General features: G+C 48.1%; 1 protein-coding gene across 5 annotated transcripts in view; it reads left to right on the forward strand.

The window, feature by feature from the left end:
* The window catches only part of PRDM16 (PR/SET domain 16), a 438,483-nt gene that overhangs the window by 398,485 nt on the left and 21,226 nt on the right, over positions 1 to 18,772 (forward strand). For 4 of the 5 annotated variants that reach the window (XM_081923468.1, XM_081923471.1, XM_081923472.1 and 1 more), the window contains exons 6-10: positions 4,171 to 4,369; positions 4,565 to 4,712; positions 6,416 to 6,569; positions 9,331 to 10,735; positions 14,622 to 14,709. In XM_081923468.1, coding sequence (XP_081779594.1) covers positions 4,171 to 4,369; positions 4,565 to 4,712; positions 6,416 to 6,569; positions 9,331 to 10,735; positions 14,622 to 14,709 — 1,994 coding nt within the window. The remainder of the gene's footprint in view (positions 1 to 4,170; positions 4,370 to 4,564; positions 4,713 to 6,415; positions 6,570 to 9,330; positions 10,736 to 14,621; positions 14,710 to 18,772) is intronic. The other variant, XM_081923469.1, reaches the window with a different exon arrangement.

Raw genomic sequence — 18,772 nt, forward strand, 5'->3', positions numbered from 1 at the left:
TAGAGATTGATTGATTGATGATATATAGATATAGATAGATGATAGATAGATAGGTGATATAGATATAGATAGACAGACAGATAGATGATAGAACTATCTCTTTGAGCCTGATACCTGGAGATGTTGAGGATTAAATTTGGGACCTTTTCATGCAAGGCAGATTCTCTACCACTGATCTATGTCTCTCCACAAAACCCTTACACTTGTGCCTTCACACTAAACTCTGGTTTGTCTTAGCGTTATGTGAACCAGCTCTACTAACAGGCTTTAGGGCAGTGGTGAGGAAGCTTTTCCAGACCAGGGGGCCCCATTTCCTCAACTGTGGGTATGGCAAAAGTACAGGCATGGCCAGACAGCACACTGCTTTCTGAGTAAAATCACTAGGGGAAGATGCAGAACAGGGCCAATGAGGGGCGTGGCCCAGTGTGTTTGACTTATGGAGACTCCCAAGATCTGGAGGGTCAGCCCACAAACCTGAGGCTGCACAGACCTGCTTTGAGGATCCTGCGCTCCCTTCCCCATAAAGTCAGAGAGAGATTTAGAGCTCTATAGGGGTTGGTTATTTCCCACTGAGCAGGGTGAACTGTAACATATCTGACTGCAGTCGGTGTCCTGTTTTGCACCCAACACAGACTCCTAATGGATAGCTTCATTCATGAGGCACGGCAGTAGACATAGAGTTCAAGCATGATCATGCAGAAAACAGGCAAGATATTCAAAACTGAGGGGAAGCACTGAAGATGTCCCAACAGTCCCCCCACCCTGCCCACCAAGCTTTTAAGTATGAGGCGTGATGCACTCGACCACGAGGCTCGCTCACTTGGAAGGGATGCAAGCGCCCATTCATCCAGGGTGGGTGGGAGGCAATGCCTGGTTCTGTGTTTTTTTTTTAAATGATATTTTATTAAGTTTTAAGAATAACAACAAACAGAAAAAGGAAAAAAACACATACACAAAAATATAAAGTTATAAAATACAAAAAATACAGAAATTTAACTTAGAAAAAAAGAAAAAAGAAAAACAAAAAAGAAAAGAAAAAGCACATTTTAAAAAAACACAAAAATCCCTCTTTTTAATTCCTCATCTTTGATTCACTTATTTTCCTGACTTCCTCACATCTCCCTTTTTTGTATCCCTTTGAAAATTAGTTCAGCAAATTCATATCCAATTAATTTATCTATTATCAATCCAATCTTATTTTTTACCTTGTTGCTAGAACCCCTTCAGTTCATTTCAATGTCATTAACATTCAAAATTTTTACAATGTTTCTGTAGATAAATTTTATATTTCCTCCAATCTTCTTCTACCAACTCTTCTCCCTGGTCTCGGATTCTGCCAGTCGGCAATGCCTGGTTCTGGGCAGCAAGACTACGCCCTCTCATTCATGCTCCTGATTGTTTGCTGCTGCCTTCAGAGTTTCCTCCCACTGCCCAAAGCCACACACACCCAGCCTCCATTTAGACCCTCTGCTCTTCCTGTAGACCATGGGGAGGAGCCAGCACCCAGGAATTCCCTTCTGGAGTGGCTGAAGTCAAAGCACAACAGGGAGAGACCCCCCCATCCTCTGACCCCACTTCCCAGCAACCAGCCTCTCTAATAGAGTGACCACATGTCCCAGTTTAGAGAGAACGGTCTTCTTAGTCCAGTGTCAAGATAAGGAACCATAAAAAGAGAGTGCAGCGTTCAACCTGCCCATCAACCCTTTAAGACCTAGACCCCTGTAGGACCTGGAACCCTTTAAGACCTGGAACACAAACTGAGCAGACACACCAGTCACCAGAGCCCTGTCATCCCCACTAGAGTGAGATGTCTTGTATTCCTATTTAAAGGATTGTAGTTCCGTCTAAGTTTGTATTTGTACATGTGAATTAAAACATGTGAACATTATGGGTTATATCCAGGGCTGGTCCTGCCTAACACTGATGGACATGACTAACTTGGGTCATTAATTTCAATGTGTCTACTCCGCACAGGACCTAACTGTATACAGAGCTATTGAAATCACTGTCATCTTTCGCCTTCTGTTTTCAAGATTCCTGTCTCTCTTTTGGGGCAATGCAAAAGTGGCTGTATGTAAGGGTTGTATCCAATGTAGTCCTCTGCAACTTGGACCCATGGGGAGCAATAGATGTGACGAACTTAGGTCCATTCATTTCAGTGGTCTACTCTGTGAAGGACTGGCGTTGGATACAACCCCCCCCTCCTTTACGCCTCTGTTTATTTGCTCATCTTTTTAAATTGAATGTTATGGTTTGTTCTGTAAATATGAATAAGAACAGTTTAAAAAGTAGTGACAGTTACAGGCTTTATATTAGCAGTAAAACTGTTAGAGGAAGCGAGTGAGCAAGAGGCTTTAATTACAAAGCAAGCTTCTGAAACGGAGGATTTCAGTGCTGAGGAAAGTGGGAAACCGTAAAGCAAAAGCAGGGAAAAAGAAGAAGAAGAAATTTACCAAAGCTTCTGTTTCAAGCGAGGAGGAAGAAATCCTGCTCTGTCCCGACTCTCCTCCCAGAAACCGCTCTGCTGGAAAATTTACAGCGCTAAGCCGATTGTTTGGTTTGGCACTCTGGTCAGGATGCTGTCTTGTAAACTTAATAATAGCTGCCCTCCTTTTAATTTGTTTGACCTTGACTACAATAATTTATTATGTGCGTTAGAAGGTTTCTCTCTCTCCCTCCTCCCCCCGTCACTTTTCTTTAAAACAAAGAATTTGGCTTCTTCCCCTTGACTGCGCGGAGAGAGCTGTGCCTCGGAATTCCCTTTGGCTTCAGTTGCTCATGTGGCGGCTGGTTAGCAATCGACTTCGTATTTAAACAGAGGACAGAGTTTTATTTTTTATTTTCCCCCCTTTACATGTATATTTGAATCCCTGGAAAACCTAAAAGGCTGGTTTTTCCTCATTGGAAAGACATAATTAATCTTGGCCTTGGTGAATGGTTAGTTCAGCATCTCTCTGCATTTTGTCAGTGCTGCTGACAATGTCTGCCTTTTCGTTCACCCTCCGCCTCACCCCCACCTTAAGTCTGCCTTCAGATTAAACTCTCTGGGCTAGGGAGGTAAGAAGGTTTTCCATTCTGCACTCCCATGCAGCGCTGTCTCCATCCTGCTGCAGTTTGCCTTCTGCCAAGACCGTCGTTACTTCTCTCACTGGCCATTGTGACAGAATTGTGCAGCCTGGATAATCTGCAGAACAAATTACGCAATTGATTGCGTAAATAATGCAAGGTGCATTGTCTTTCCATCATTCCACCCCATTCATTTCAACACAAATAAAAAAGGAGTGTGTGTAATCAATTGCATATTGTTTGCATATCGTTTTGGCTCTGGTCCCACTTGCATGACATAAAAAGGTTCCTCGCTTCTATGATACAGGAAGAACCATAAGAAGAGCCTGCTGGATCAGACAAATGGCCCCTCTTGTCCAGCGTCCTGTTTCCCCAGAGACCAACCAGATGGCTTGGGGAGGCCTCAAGGCAAATCCGTTCCTTTTGGGTTCTCATTCTTCCAGCCTCAAGTTCCGTTCTCCACATTTCCACATCAGTTGGCAATGCAGGAGGCGGGGAAGTCCTCATGAAAATGAATCATCATTTTACATAAGAAGAGCCTTGCTGGATCAGGCCAATGTCCCATCTAGTCCAGCATCCTGTTCTCACAGGGACCAACCAGATGCTTGTTAGGAACCCAGCAATCAGGATTCAAGCACAAGAGTGATCTCCCTTCCTGTGGTTTCCAGCAATCAGGGTTCAGAACCATTGCTATCTCCAAATGTGGGGGCAGAGCATAGTCATCACAGCTAGTAGCCAGCCCTCTGCTCTGTGAGTTTTAATCCATGTAGGTTGGTGACCCCAGCCCTGTCTCCTTCAGCATCTGGTTGGCCATTGGGAAAACAAGATGCTGGGCTGAACAGCCCTGATCCAGCAGGGCTCTTCTGATGTTGTCCTGTTCTCCGCTCCAGCCAGTGTGGTGTAGTGGTTAAGAGAGGTAGACTTGTAATCTGGTGAACCGGGTGACCTTGGGCTAGTCACACTTCTTTGAAGTCTCTCAGCCCCACTCACCTCACAGAGTGTGTATTGTGAGGGAAAGGAGAATGTTAGCTGCTTTGAGACTCCTTCGGGTAGTGATAAAGCGGGATATCAAATCCAAACTCTTCTTCTTCCTTCCTTCCTTAGAAGTGCACACGTACCGCTGCGAGGACTGCGACGAACTCTTCCAGTCAAAGATGGACATGAGGCGGCACAAGAAATACTCTTGCAATGCCGTCAGCTCCCTCTACGAGACCCTCAGCGAGGAGATCAAGCAAGAAGGGGCTTCCGATGGGCAGGTCCACGAGTGCAAGGATTGTGAGAGGATGTTCCCAAACAAATACAGGTAATGCACCTGGGAACCGGTGAGATGCTGAGCATCCTGGCTGGGGCTGGATGCATCGGGGGGGGGGGGCACCAGGTTTACTCTGTAGCCCTCTTACCCTGTTAGACCTCTTTCAAAATTAGGCTTGCTAGAGTTAGTAGTAATGGGAAGACCTGTAGTATCTGTGCAACATGTCCGCCCATTTCTCTCTTTCAGCTTGGAACAGCACATGATCATCCACACTGAGGAACGGGAGTACAAATGTGACCAATGTCCGAAGGCCTTCAACTGGAAATCAAACCTGATTCGTCACCAGATGTCGCACGATAGCGGCAAGCGATTTGAATGTGAAAACTGTGTAAAGGTATGGCTGTGATGGGTGCCATTGATTGACTCTGGTTGTGGTCCCAACCACTCAAGAGCATCAACCCTACCTTCCTTTGAAGATGGGGAAATAAAGGGACAGAGGAAGACTATTTTGAAATAAAACAAATGCCATGTGTCAGGGTTTCAGGGAGAGAAGAGCAGATGGGGGAGGAGACAGAGAGTGAGGGGGAAAAATCCCAGAGAGACGAGGAGGAGGATGACAATGACCAAAGGTTGTCCATGAGTCTGTCCAGTGAGTCAGAGGACTCCCAAAAGGGAGCCCCCTTGGTCAGACCAAGGGGAGCCCAAGGGGGAAGCAGTCAGGAGCAGGGGAGCGAAGGGAGAGCCCCCAGGGGGAGTTGGAGATTGAGGCCGGTTTCTCCGCCGGAACGGAGTGAAGGGGGTGGAGTTACCAGTGCGTCAGGGGGAGCAGAGCAGGAAGCAGAGAGGGGAAGGAGATCGGGGCAAGACGTTCTGCCGGAAGGGGCGGAGAGTAGCACCGGGAGCAGTGTAGCGGTCGAGAGGAAGGTCAGAAGCAACGTACGCGCGCCAAGTTCAAATGTGGAGGCGCGCGGAAGTGAGGAGAGTCCTGGGGAGGAGCCCGGCCCCAAAGCACGAAGGAGGGGGGAACAGGCGGCAGAGGATTCAGCCTCTGGGGAGTCCCGGCGGGAGGGAACCCAGGGGGGCAGAAAGACCCTGCGGAAAAGGAAGGAGAGGAAGAGGTGGTCCAGCGCAAACCTCTTAAACTGGTGCAGGGGCGGCACTGATTCAGAGGGGACTTCAGCGATCTGATGTCACAGACGTAGAGCCACGGAGATGGAATGTAAAAGGAGCAATGCTCTTCAATAAAGACTTTTGTAAATAAACTGGATTGGACTTGGGTCTCTTGTGAGCTGGGACAACGGGTGGCTCTGACACCATGGATTGGCTGGACACAGAGGAATGGTGGGAGGCACTGGGGAACTCCCAAGGGAAGAAGGCTCAGAGCCCTGAAAGAGGTGGTGGGATGAAGATGAGTGGTCGGAGGGAGAAGACTGGGAGTAAGACAAGAGTTAAGGAGGCAGTTAAGGAGGCAACGGCTTAGTGAGCTGTGGCAGAGAGAAGTGCAGAAGGCAGAGAGGAGGGAGGCCAAGAGGCAGAGATGAGTCAGGCTGGTGAAGAAGCCAGGGCTCCCTTCACCACTGGAGTCACAGTACTAGGAGAGGCATGAAGAGGGAGGAACAGGCATCCAGGCACAGTCTCAGATTGCTTGGGAAGGACCCAGGAGAGGAGGAGACTTGCTGTGGGAAGGCAGGGACCTTCAGTCCCCACAACTGCCTCTTAGGCGCAAGACCTACTGAGAAGAGTTGATGTGCTCATTAGGCCTGGTGCTCTTGAGCTGACCTTATACTTCTAATAAAGCGTTAACTTCACTTACTCCATATGATTTATTGCTGACTTGCTCTTGGCAACAGTTCTGCAAAAAAGCGAAAAACACACTCAGAAATAAACCCTACCTCACAGGGCTGTTGTAGGAATTAAAGGAGGTGGGGCAGTACCACATTATGTTGTCCTAGGCTCCTTGGAGGGGGGGGGAAGGTGGGATATAAATGAAATGAAATAAATAAGTCGCCAGTAAACAGAACTTCACGGTGAGATGAATTTATGTGGCTTTGTTCCTCAAAAAAGTTCTCTCTCTTTTTCTGCGCTCCCCATTTCCAGGTGTTTACTGACCCCAGCAACCTCCAGAGGCACATCCGTTCTCAGCACGTCGGCGCACGGGCGCACGCTTGCCCTGACTGTGGGAAAACCTTTGCCACTTCTTCCGGCTTAAAGCAGCACAAGCACATTCACAGCACTGTCAAACCTTTCATATGTAAGTTGTCATGGCTGCCTCCGAGAGCGGGCCAGCCACTATAATTGCACATATCCTGAGCTGCAGCCTCCACCGCCACCCCCTCCGGCCTCTGCCAGCAGCAGCCGCTGTAATTTTATAGGTCAGAGCACCAGATTAAATTCTGCCGCAATTCCCACCCCCCACTTCACGCACGGCTCCTGTTTTTTCAGTAAACATTTGAGGCAGGGTTTTTTTGTTTTTGACAGGTTAAAAGCTGAACTCCGCAGTCAGTCGGGCCAATTTGGCTGTGCGCGTTTCGTTGCAGCAAGCGCACACCCACATGCCACCCCCCCGAATCCTAGGAACATAGGAAACTGCCTTATACAGAGTCAGACCATTGATCTCTCCAGCTCAGAATTGCCTCCAATGACTGGCAGGGACTCTCCAGGCTGTCAATCAGGGGGAGTCTCCCCCAACCCTACCTGGAGATGCCGGTCTTTGAACCTGGGACCTTCTGCATGTAATGCAGATGTTGCAGGCTATGGGGACCTTTTGGTCTGATCCACAAGGCTCTTCCTGTGTCTGTGCAAAGAGCCCTTACCCACTTCATCCCTGCCCCCTTTCTTGGGCAGAAATAACCAACTCTGGGCAGCTTCCAACACACATAAAAACATAATAAAACGTTAAACGTTAAAAACTTCCCTATACAGGGCTGCCTTCAGATGACTTCTAAAAGTTGTGTAGTTCGCCATCTCCTTGGCATCTGAAGGGAAGGTGTTGCACAGGGAGGGTGCCACTACCAAGAAGGCCTTCTGCCTGGTTCCCTGTAGTTTTGCTTCTCACAGTGAGGGAACCACCAGAAGGCCCTCGGAGGAGAACCTCAGTATCTGGGCTGAGCGATGGGGGTGGAGACACTTCTTCAGGTATGCTGGGCCAAGGCCATTTAGCGTTTTAAAGGTCAGCACCAACACTTTGAATTGTGCTCAGAAACATACTGGGAGCCAGTGAAGATCCTTTAGGACCAGTGTCATATGGACCGGTGTTATATTCTTTAGAGAAGGCCGAGAGGGCCCTCTGCCTGGTTCCCTGTAACTTTATTGTGCCAGAAGGCCCTCAGAGCTGGACTTCAATGTCCGGGCTGGACGATGGAGGTGGAGACGCTCCTTCAGGTATTCAGGGCTAAGTAGTTTGTTAACTGTGCTGGGTATTGTAGCTCTGTGATGGGTAAGCTACAGCCCCCAGGGTTCTCTGGGACAAGCCCCATGCTTTTTAAATGTGCAGTGGGTGCATTTTAAACATATGGTGTGGATGTGACCGTCATCTTCTACACAAGGAATTGTCTCAGCCAATATTTCCAGTGAGGTAATAGGCTTGGTAAGCCAAAGTACTACTTCAGGTTCACATGAGGGGCAGCAATCAAACTGCTAGCACATTTGCAAAGCTAAGCAGGGTCCGGTGTGGTTTCAAATTGGATGGGGAACCCCATGTTGAGATTCCTGCATTGCAGGAGGTTGGACTAGATGACACTTAGGGTCCCATCCAACTCTACAATTCTAGGATGCAGCATTTCTGCAAATTTGCTTGCTGCGAAATCCTTTGCTGCTGGGAACTGGGGAAGTTGCTGGCTCACCAGGGCAAGGCAGCACTGGGCTACATGGGCTAAGGGGTTATGTTTGAAATTTATATGTAGAATGATGTTACTCCTCCATCCCCCCCCCCATGCTCCGCTTCAACAGGGTGGCACCCAAAACCAGTAAAAAATAACAACAAACAATCATGATTTCAGGTTGATAGTTTTAAACAAACTATCAATTCTTTGTTGATTAAAAGATTCACATGTCTATAGAAACATTATGTACTATCGTATTTTTTGCCCTATAGGACGCACTTTTCCCCCTCCAAAAATGAAGGGAAAATGTGTGTGCGTCCTATGGGGCGAATGCAGGCTTTCACTGAAGCCTGGAGAGCGAGAGGGGTCGGTGCGCACCAACCCCTCTCGCTCTCCAGGCTTCAGGAAGCTCTGCGCAATGCTCGGGAGACCGGCGCCACTTTGTGCCCGCCTCCCGATGGCTGTGCAGAGCTGCCTGCAGTCCCGGGGCGAGTGCAGCTCTGTGCAGCCATCCGGAGCGGGGGGCGAAGTCGTGCCCGCCTCCCGATGGCTGCGCAGAGCTGTCTGCAGTCCCGGGGCGAACGCAGCTCTGCGCAGCCATCCGGAGCGGGGCGCCACTTCGCGCCTGCCTCCCGATGGCTGCGCAGAGCTGCCTGCTGTCCCGGGGCGGGCGCAGCCCCACGCCAGCCCTGCGCCTGGGGGGGAAATAAATTTTTTTCTTTATTTCCCCCCCCCCAAAAAACTAGGTGCGTCCTATGGGGCGGTGCGCCCTATAGGGCGAAAAATACGGTATCTCTTTAACAAGTAAAAGAAAAAAGAAAATTATATAAAATAGAATATTTATACAGAAATAAAGAAGTAACAAAGATAAGAAACTAAGAAATCATTTTTTTAAAAAAGAAACAAAGTTATTTACATAGTAAAAGTACTCATCCGCACAATCCTTCCCATCCTTCTCATTATACTGTTTGATATAACATTCTTTTTTACACAGGTTTACATTGTATGATATCATTTCTTTCTGCTTTATATACGTTCCTTTGATCTTTTTCTTTACAAATATCACTCAATCACTCATCCAACGAAGTCCTGTTCATTACTTTATTATGAAACACCACCTGCTTTCCAACCAGTTCTTTCATATTAATTTCATATTGGGTTTTGGTGTTTTGGTTTCTGTTGATGCTTTAGGTGAGGTCTGCCACAAGTCCTACACGCAGTTCTCCAACCTGTGCCGCCACAAGCGCATGCATGCCGACTGCCGGACCCAGATCAAGTGCAAGGACTGCGGCCAGATGTTCAGCACCACCTCCTCACTCAACAAGCACCGTCGCTTCTGCGAGGGGAAGAACCATTACAACCCCGGGGGGATATTTGGGCCAGGCTTGCCTCTCACTCCCAGCTCAATGATGGACAAATCCAAGCCATCTCCTGCCCTTAACCATGCCAGCCTGGGGTTCAGCGATTACTTCCCATCCCGGCAGCACCCTGGAGGGCTCCCCTTCTCCCCCGCTCCCCCAGCGTTCCCATCCCTTGCCCCTGGGTTCCCGGGCATCTTCCCTCCTTCGCTGTACCCCAGGCCCCCTTTATTACCTCCAACGCCGCTGCTGAAAAGCCCCCTCAACCACACTCAAGATGCCAAACTTCCCAGCCCCCTGGGCAACCCAGCCCTCCCTCTGATCTCAGCCGTAAGCAACAGTGGCCACCCCGCCTCCGGTGAGGAGCGTTACAACAGCAGCAACCTGGGGAACTCCTACCTGGAGAAGCTCAAGGCCAGGACCAGCGACATGTCAGACGCCAGCGACTTCGAGGACGTCAACACCACCACAGGAACGGACCTGGATACCACCACCGGGACAGGGTCTGACCTGGAGAGCGACGCGGAGAGCGACAGGGACAAAATGAAGGAGAAGAGCAAGCCGTCCGAGAGCAAGCCAGATTTCGGCAGCGGCGCAGTGCCCACCAGTTCCGCCAACAACATGAGCGACCTCCCCCTCTTCTACTCGCAGCATTCCTTCTTCCCTCCCCCCGAAGAGCAGCTCCTCCCCATGGCGGGAGCAGCCAACGACTCCATCAAGGCCATCGCCTCCATCGCGGAGAAATACTTTGGGCCCGGCTTCATGGGGATGCAGGAGAAGAAGATGGGCTCCCTCCCGTACCATTCCATGTTCCCCTTCCAGTTCCTCCCCAACTTCCCCCATTCGCTGTACCCTTTTACGGACCGCACCCTCAACCACAGCTTGCTGGTCAAGGCAGAACCAAAGTCGCCCAGGGACCTTCACAAACTGGGCAGCACCAGCTCTGAGTCACCTTTCGACCTTACCACAAAGCCAAAAGAAATCAAGCCAGCCTTGCCGCCCCCCAAAGTCCCACCCGCTCACCCATCCGGGGAGGAGCAGCCGCTGGATCTCAGCATCGGCAACCGTATCCGGGCCAGTCAGAATGGGAGCCGGGACTCCCGGAGAAACCACGTGTACGGAGAAAGGAAGTTGTTGGCCAGTGAAGTATTACCCAAGATCTCTCAGGCTCAGATGCCGCCACAGCCATCACTGCATTACGCCAAGCCGTCTCCTTTTTTCATGGACCCCATATACAGGTATTAACATAGCCTGCCTTAATCGCACGCGTTTGCAACTGAGGCCAACTGAGCCCCAGCGACAACAGTGGTGGCAAGCAGTGGTTGGGGTTGCCACCGCTACTGAGTTACCCCAACCCTGGTGTGTGAAGCAATCACTCGGGTCTGGTCTACTTGCCAGCAAAGTTCTCAGGGACTGAGCAGAGGAGGAATGGTGCAGACCACCTCCCCATTCTAACTTAAGGAAGAGGAAGACAGTAGATTTGCTACAGGGGTTTGAGGGAGGTCAGAGCTCAGAGGCAGATGAGGGGGGAAATTGGGAAATCATGGGAGAGCTAGAGCAACACCCAGCTGACACGTTGTCATTAGAAAGCATTTCAGAGCCTCCATCTCCCAGAACCCGGAGAGCCTTGAAAGTAGGAGAGCAAAGAGCTCAAAAACAAAGGGCCCGTAGCAGCACTGGTAGAGGAGGCGATGAGAATGACAAGGATGTGGGAGAGATGGGGGGGGGGAGATTCACTTGGGACAACGCCATTTTCCAAGAGGCTGGGTTCTACAGCCTCTCTCTGTAAAGATTGAAATAAAAAAGGATGGTAAGAAACTTCATACTTTCCTGGGCAACCAGCCGGGAGCCACTGACAGCATCCTGACAAAAGTTGACCGTTAGCTGTGGCTGCAACATGGTTTTGTTGTTTGCATGTCGAGACCCCGCAGCCACCCCCTCGTTGGAAATAACTCACACAAGGACACGGATATTAGGTTTATGTTATTGGGCAAATTTTGGCCACAACTTTATTGAAATTACAGAATGTGAGCAGTATTGGCTTAGGCATTGACTGGACCTGACTATATCTGACTCCTGCCCATTGTGCAGGAAATCCCCAGTAAGGGTAAGCCACCGGTAGGGGGAGCCCTGTCGATGCGGACCAACTCAAGCTCCCCCTGGTGTTCCTGTCAGGGTCGTGTCAAGGCCTTAGCCCCCCAGCTGGGCTTCAGACTAGAACAACACCCCCGGATTCCTTTAATGGGATACCCTTAAGCATGGAGGGGCAGGTGATGGCCACACCTCCCCTCCCCCACACTAGGTCAAACAATGCCTAACTGCCACAACTGGCCACGCCCCCCGGCCAGCGGGTTGGCTGGCCGCTCTCTGACATGGCCGGGATCCCCCAGGCAACGGGGGACAAGGCCATGCAGTCCACCACAACTCCTCCCCACTGGGAAGTGGAGCGGATATATCACGTTGTATCCAAGGAAACTCTGTGCAGAGTAGACCTACTTTAATTAATGGACATGACTGAACTAGGCCCATTAATTTCCATTTTATTCATTGAAATGAACGGCGCTAGGTCCTTAACATTGAAGCGATAACTTTAGTTAAAAACAACAACTCAGTTCCTCAGCCCAGTGGCCAATAAATTCACCTCCATATCCAATGCCATTGACAAACCGAATACACGTGGATCAATTAAAATGAAATAAAATGTGCAGTTACATGAAGCAAATATTTTCCAAAGCCAGTATCTGTGGCCAGACATGCTCTAATGAATAGGGTTTCTTCTGTGGCAGGTAAACAAAACAGAACACCAACTTGAGCACGACTCTGAAAGTGTCATTGCTTTTTTTTATGATGTGCTGCAGCAAACATTTCTTTCCAAATTGAAAAAAGAAGACATTTTAGTCTTCTGCCAAGACTGGCCATCCCCACCACCAGAAGATAGAGTCAGGGGTGCCAACTTGAATAAAATATTTAAGCCCCGTCCCGCATAATCGGTCACATGACATGGTGCACACACACTATTTGAATAGTAATGCCCATTAACTTTGGGGGGCCCTGGCCCCCCCTCAAACATTTTATGGGGGGGCGCGAAGACCCTGGGAGTTGGCTAGGATAGAGTCATTTGAAAACAAGCTGACTGTTGGACTAGGAGATTGTTTTCATCAAGTTATCATCTTAAAGCTTTTTTGCCTATGTAATAGGTGTATCTGTAACTCATAGGCTACCTTAACTTCTATTGTAGCAAATTAATGAGCACAACTAACTTAGGTCCACCCATTTAAATGGATCTATTCCGATCAAACATACAGCACATGCACTCCTGATCGTTCTTGGTCTGATACAGTCGTACCTTGGTTTTCGAACAGAATGCATCCCGGAAGTCTGTTCGACTTCCAAAGCATTCAGAAACCAAGGCGTGGATGCCTATTGGTTGCAGGAGCGTCCTGCAGTCAATCAGAAACTGTGGAAGCCGCACTGGATGTTCAGCTTCCAAGGCAAAGTTCGCAAACCGGAACAACTATTTCCAGGTTTGCGACATTTGAGTTCTCAGTTGTTCGTGAACTAAACTGTTCGAAAACCAAGGTACAGCTGTACACTGGCCTAGATAAGCTCTTCTTACCTTTTTGTTGTTGTTGTTCTTAAGTATTGTTGTTGGCATTCATCTGCCTTGAGAGACAATGGTTGTGCCCCTCCAGGGGTGAAGTCAAACCACTGTGTTAGCAGCACCAAAGTGATCTCCCTGGGGCACAAGCCTGGGCAGTGAGAATGGGGGTCCTGGGCTGCCCAGATGACAAACTTCCACTCTTGGGCTCACTGATGTGGTCCAAAGGAAAGCAGAGCAGTACCTTTGGCATCAGCTTGGCTGCAGGAGTTGCCAGAAAGAGGTGTACAAGACGCCATCCAACTGTTTGAGGGAATTGTGTCGGGTTTAAGTATATAGGCTTGTATAGGGCAAGTGGGTCCAAAATTAGGAAACCAGAAACCGTGATCTGCAAATCATGCACGGTGGAGAAGTTTGGGAAACCATGAAGTCAATATGGAAAGATGCCAAGGAAGTGTCAGCCAAGGTGATGTTGGCCGGGCATGTTGAGAAACCGGGAGGGGGTGGGTAAGGAAGAGGAACTCGAGTTTTCTCAAGATCCCTTTTCAGATTGGTACTCCATGAGGAGGGCTTCCTTGTTCTCACTCTTGAGATCCTAAGGACTTTGCTCAAAGCTTTATGTTGCCTCTCCCAAGCATGCTCGTCTAGGAATGCCATTCCAGGTATGAAAAATGGCCCTGACCATTTTCGGCTTTGTTCCTTGGGAAATAGCGACGGTAATGGTAGAGATGGAAGTTATTCCAGTGGGATTCCAGCACCTCTGCGTAAGGGCTGGAAAACGTGCCAAAATAACAGAGGTTGGAGGAAGCTTTGCCAGTCAAAACAGAAAGGCAGGAAACGGCACAGGAGTAGAAGACAGATGAATTAGATGGATCAGGGGACACAGGAGACATGCTCAGTGAGTTCCTGGGAGATGTGAAGGATTAGTAGCGGGTTCTTTTGGGGGGGGTATATTTCAAAGTTAGAAACAAGTCAAAGGTTGTAAATCCAACTGAGGATGCCATGAGTTAGCAGTCTGGCAAGCTCAGAAAATAGAGAAATGCAAGTTGGACCCATAACATATTATTGCTGCTCAAGGACACATTCCAGCAAGGTGGAAACACTTTGGCAGGACCAGTGAGAGGTGTGGCCTTGGGAAAGTTGTGAGGGCCAGATAGAGAGCCCTGGGGGCCACATTTGGCCCCTGGGTTGGAGGTCCTTCACTCATGCTCTTAAACCATGAATGGGCCTGCTCTGAGTTGGATTAATGTTTGTTTCAGCCCATTGTTATCATCCTGGCACAACAGTAAGGCATCCCTTGGCAGAAACCAGGAAGGGTAGATTATATACACATATATTCTTAGTTCAGTTGGTAGAGCATAGGACTCTTAATCCCAGGTTTGTTAGTTTGAGTCTCATGTTGGGCAAAAGATTCCTGCATTGCACTAGATGGTCCTCGTGGTCTCTTCCAACTCTACAATTCTATGATTCTTCTGGTTTTCCCTGGAGGCCCTGTGAGGTATGTAACCCTCTGTATTGCTGTCCAGCAGGGTGGAGAAGCGGAAGGTGGTAGATTCAGTGGGCGCATTGAAGGAGAAGTATCTGAGACCATCCCCGCTGCTTTTTCATCCCCAGGTAAGACCAATTTTTTTAAAAAAGTTATATTTGACTTTGATACAGTTTGATGAGAACCGACTTTGTCTGGAACCTCCCGGACAGATGTGTGGATCAGAGCAGCGGGCTGTATCCAGCTAAGACCTACTTTGAGTAGACCCATTGAAATGATTGGGCCTAAGTTATTCACATTCCTTAACTTCTACGCTTAGTAGGACTGGCAGAGACTACAGCTCATCATTTTGCAATTCCCTGGATTTTGCAGTAGTTTCCAACTCAGAAAATCGGCCCCAAAAAGGCATTGCAAAAAAAAAAGTTCATTTGTGGAGATAAAATACATTTTATTTTTTATTTTTTTAATAAATTTTATTGGTGCGTGTGTGTCCCCCGTCCCCCAGGTACAAACCTAGCACACCAGAGATAAATTTACTACCCCAGCCAGGTACTTGTTTCTAGCCTGAAGTCAGCAACATCAGCAGCAACCTTATTATTATTATTATTATTATTATTATTATTAGCCTTATTTGAACACCAGGGCTTTTCAGAGCACCCAAAGCTCTGAAATACTTTGCAAGTTCTCATGAGACTCTTGATCTCAAGGTCGTGGATTCAAGCCCAACGCTGGGGGGGGAAATTCCTCCATTGCAAGGGGTTGGACTTGATGACCCTCATGGTGCCTTCCAACTCTACAATTCTAGGATTCTATTATTCTAGGGTCCCTCATAACTGAGCACACAAAAATGACGTTTCATTGAATGAGACCATTGGCCTAGTGCTATCAAGAGCAGATTGGCAGGGTCTTGTGCTTCTGCAGGGTCTTGTGTGTTTCCATGACTTTGCTAAAAGATCTATAAGGCCCCTGCACAGGGGTCCCACCATATTAGGGGCCCCTTACTTCACTCTCAGCTTTAAGCACCTTTGCTATCGCTTAAGCAGAGGGGCTAGCGATAAAGCACAAGCCATCAGTGTCACATCTCAGTTTCCCTTCTGTTGGAAACAGTAAGAGTCTACCCTGTGGTTTCATTTACAGGGTACTCAACAACCATTGTTTTGCGGCTGGAGCTTTTCCCGCCCGATATGGTTTTGCTTTCACAGCTAAACTTAGTTCCTTCATTGTTTTGTCTCAGCCTGAGAGTTTGGTTAATAACTTCCCCCGATTTTCCATTTGAGGAGGTCCTACAATGGTGACAGGCTGGCCAGGGACATCCTGTGTTTGTGTGGGTTAGAATAGCAGGAGAGAAATGATCTGATAGCTGTCCCAGAAAGTCTGGTGAGAAAGCTATGCGCTCCGAGAAAGACTGTGTGCTGGGGGCACAGAAGGGTCTAAAAGTCAATCTCATAAAATTTGGGCCGTGGAAAACATCTGTCACATTGGTTGTCTGTCAAGTTAGTATCTGTCAACAGAATATATACAATGATGGTGGTCGTTCTCACCATCACAATTATCAACAAGTTCTTTATTTTTTTCCAAACCTCCTTTCCTCCAAATAGCCCAGGCAGCATGTATGAATCCCTCATTCACACTCACCCACCCATTCGATTCTCACAACAGCCTTGTGAAGTAGGGTAAGCTAAAATATAGTGTGTATCTCATGGTCATTCAACAAGCTTCTTGACTGAGTGATGCTGTGAACCTCTTGAATGGCGGGGCTAGGTTGTGGGCCTGGGTGGGGAAGAAACTAGATTTAGCTTGCATACAAAGGTGAACCCACCTAATTCACACTTTCTGAAACAATACGTGAAATGAAACAAAGCCATTCATTGAAATTGGCACTCCTCTGAATTTTGCACTGTCGTTCCTGAGCCAAGTAAGTCATATACTGGGACAAAGTGTCCATAAAGAGGCAGATATCTGTGATTATAACATTAAGAGTGCCTTGTATTAGGGGAAATTGTTTTGCAAAAATATGCAAAATTGTACATAAACATTGCAATAAATTTGCTGGTGAATTTTCACGAAGGCCTAATAATAATAATAATAATAATAATAATAATAATAATAATAATAATCACACAAACTGGAAATGTGGCGTACTGAACTTAAAGTTGGAACAAATTAGAAATTGAGAGAAACATAAATGGACAGACTTGCCCATCCCTAACTGTGAGAAGCAGAGTAGTGGGAGCTGGAAGCCAGAAGAGCGGCAAGTTGTCAGGACCAGAAAGCAAGTAAAAAAAACAAACCAAGGAGGCAAGAGCAAAGAGCAAACCAAGTCGAGACTAAAGCATAACCAGACACAGGGACACAGCAATGTTCAGGAAGACTGTTGTTCCATCAAGGATCAACAAGAACAGGAAGTCTTCTGAAACTACTTCCTGTCCAGGAAGGTCCAATATACACCTTCAGTGAGCACAGTCAATGGCGGAAGCTATTTCACCGGGTAGCTTCTATACGCATCCCAAAGCTTCACCACATCGGGGTGCTGCACGCAGATCCAGCTGTTCCTGACACCATTTCCTGGCTGTAATTCGCAGTGCAATGTAGATTAGTTGCTTAAATTGTGTGCCCATATTTCAAGGGGTAGGGACCATTTCAGCCTGAGCTGGACAGGTTCCAGCTAGGCAAAAGCACTTGAGGAGAGTATGAATCAGGGCCAGGGAGGGGTGTGGCCTGAGGAGAGGTACAGGGGCCACAGAGAGAGGTTTGGAAGGCCACATTTTTCCCCTGGGACCAAGGTTCCTCACTCCTGGAACATTCCTAGAAGGGGACAAGTCTATCTGTCTAAAACCCTTGAAATCCATGCTGTGGCATTTCCTTGCAAGTGCTATTTGTCAACAGCAAAATATCAGCATAAGGTTGGGATAGTCAACATGGGGCTGCTTTGCAGACATTGTTGGACTCCTCCTTCCATCAGCACCCCCACCAGCATGGCTAAATGTCGGGGACGGTGGAAGTTGTAGTCTAACACCTCTGGAGGACCACAGGTGAGCTAACCATGGACAGCTCTTTTTGATACCCAACTCCTAATGCTTTGTCATTGAGTTTTACTGGGCCGTGGCGGGGGTTTTGAAACCGAAATGCTGATTTGTACAACATCTGGCATTTCGGAGAACACTAGCCTTTGGAAACCAAGGACAATAACATAAAAAAATAAATATATGCTGGATTCCCATGCTGGAATTTCTGAAAACATGACATGTACCTCTCTTTTGTTTTGCAAGGGGCAGGAAGGGGTATAAACAAAAGAAGGCTTTCCGCCCTGCACTGATTTTTGTATGACTCCAGCATGATCTGTTTCGAATGAACTTCTGCCTGCACAAATCATTGGCAAGCCTTTCTGATTGCTTAATGGCAAGACCCCCCCCCCCCGCCCACCCGGCCCGATGACTGTCTTTCCTTCTTCCTCTTCTCTGCTTTTCTTTTCTTCCTCATCTTTATTTGTCATTTCGAACCGGTTGCTCCTGCCTTAAATAGCAAATGCTCCTGCCAAACGGAGAGGCCAGGGCCTGCCTTTAGAATTGTCGAACGAGCCCACGACATCTCACACTGGCAAACCCTCTGTGATTAAGTGCCAAAAGAGCGGGGAGCGACAATAGCCGACACCAGGTACTCTGGTAAAGGGCTGAGTGAAAAGAACCCTCGACGAGATCCACCAAGTGTTTTGCAACCCGCTCGGTTTTGTTACATGACTGGCAGCGGGGGCTGGCCCTCTGTTCCCTTGCGCTATTATCAGACAGGCCTAGGATCTGTTCTATTAAATAACACAAAATGGCTTTTATGGGACTCCTTTTATTTTCTTTTTTAAGGTTTATGATTGGTTGTCAACCTTCTGCAATTTATTCCTCAATGATCAGGACAGCACTCTCTATCTATCTTCCTTCCTTAATGTTGTCCCTTGTTTTCTTTCCTTCTCTCTCTCTCTCTCCCCTTCCGCTTCCTTTCCTTTTTTTCTTACTCATTCTCTCTGTCTCTGCCTCTCCCCCCTTCCCTTCTCTCCTATTTTCTTAGTCATTCTCTGTGTGTGTGTGTGTGTGTGTGTGTGTGTGAGAGAGAGAGAGAGAGAGAGAGGAGGGAATCGGGGGGGGGGACTGTACATGTTCCACATTTTAATGTAAAGCCACTGACTTCACACTTCGGAGAAAC

The sequence above is a fragment of the Podarcis melisellensis genome (genome assembly GCF_964234715.1).
Source record: "Podarcis melisellensis genome assembly, chromosome: 8".
NCBI lineage: Eukaryota > Metazoa > Chordata > Lepidosauria > Squamata > Lacertidae > Podarcis > Podarcis melisellensis.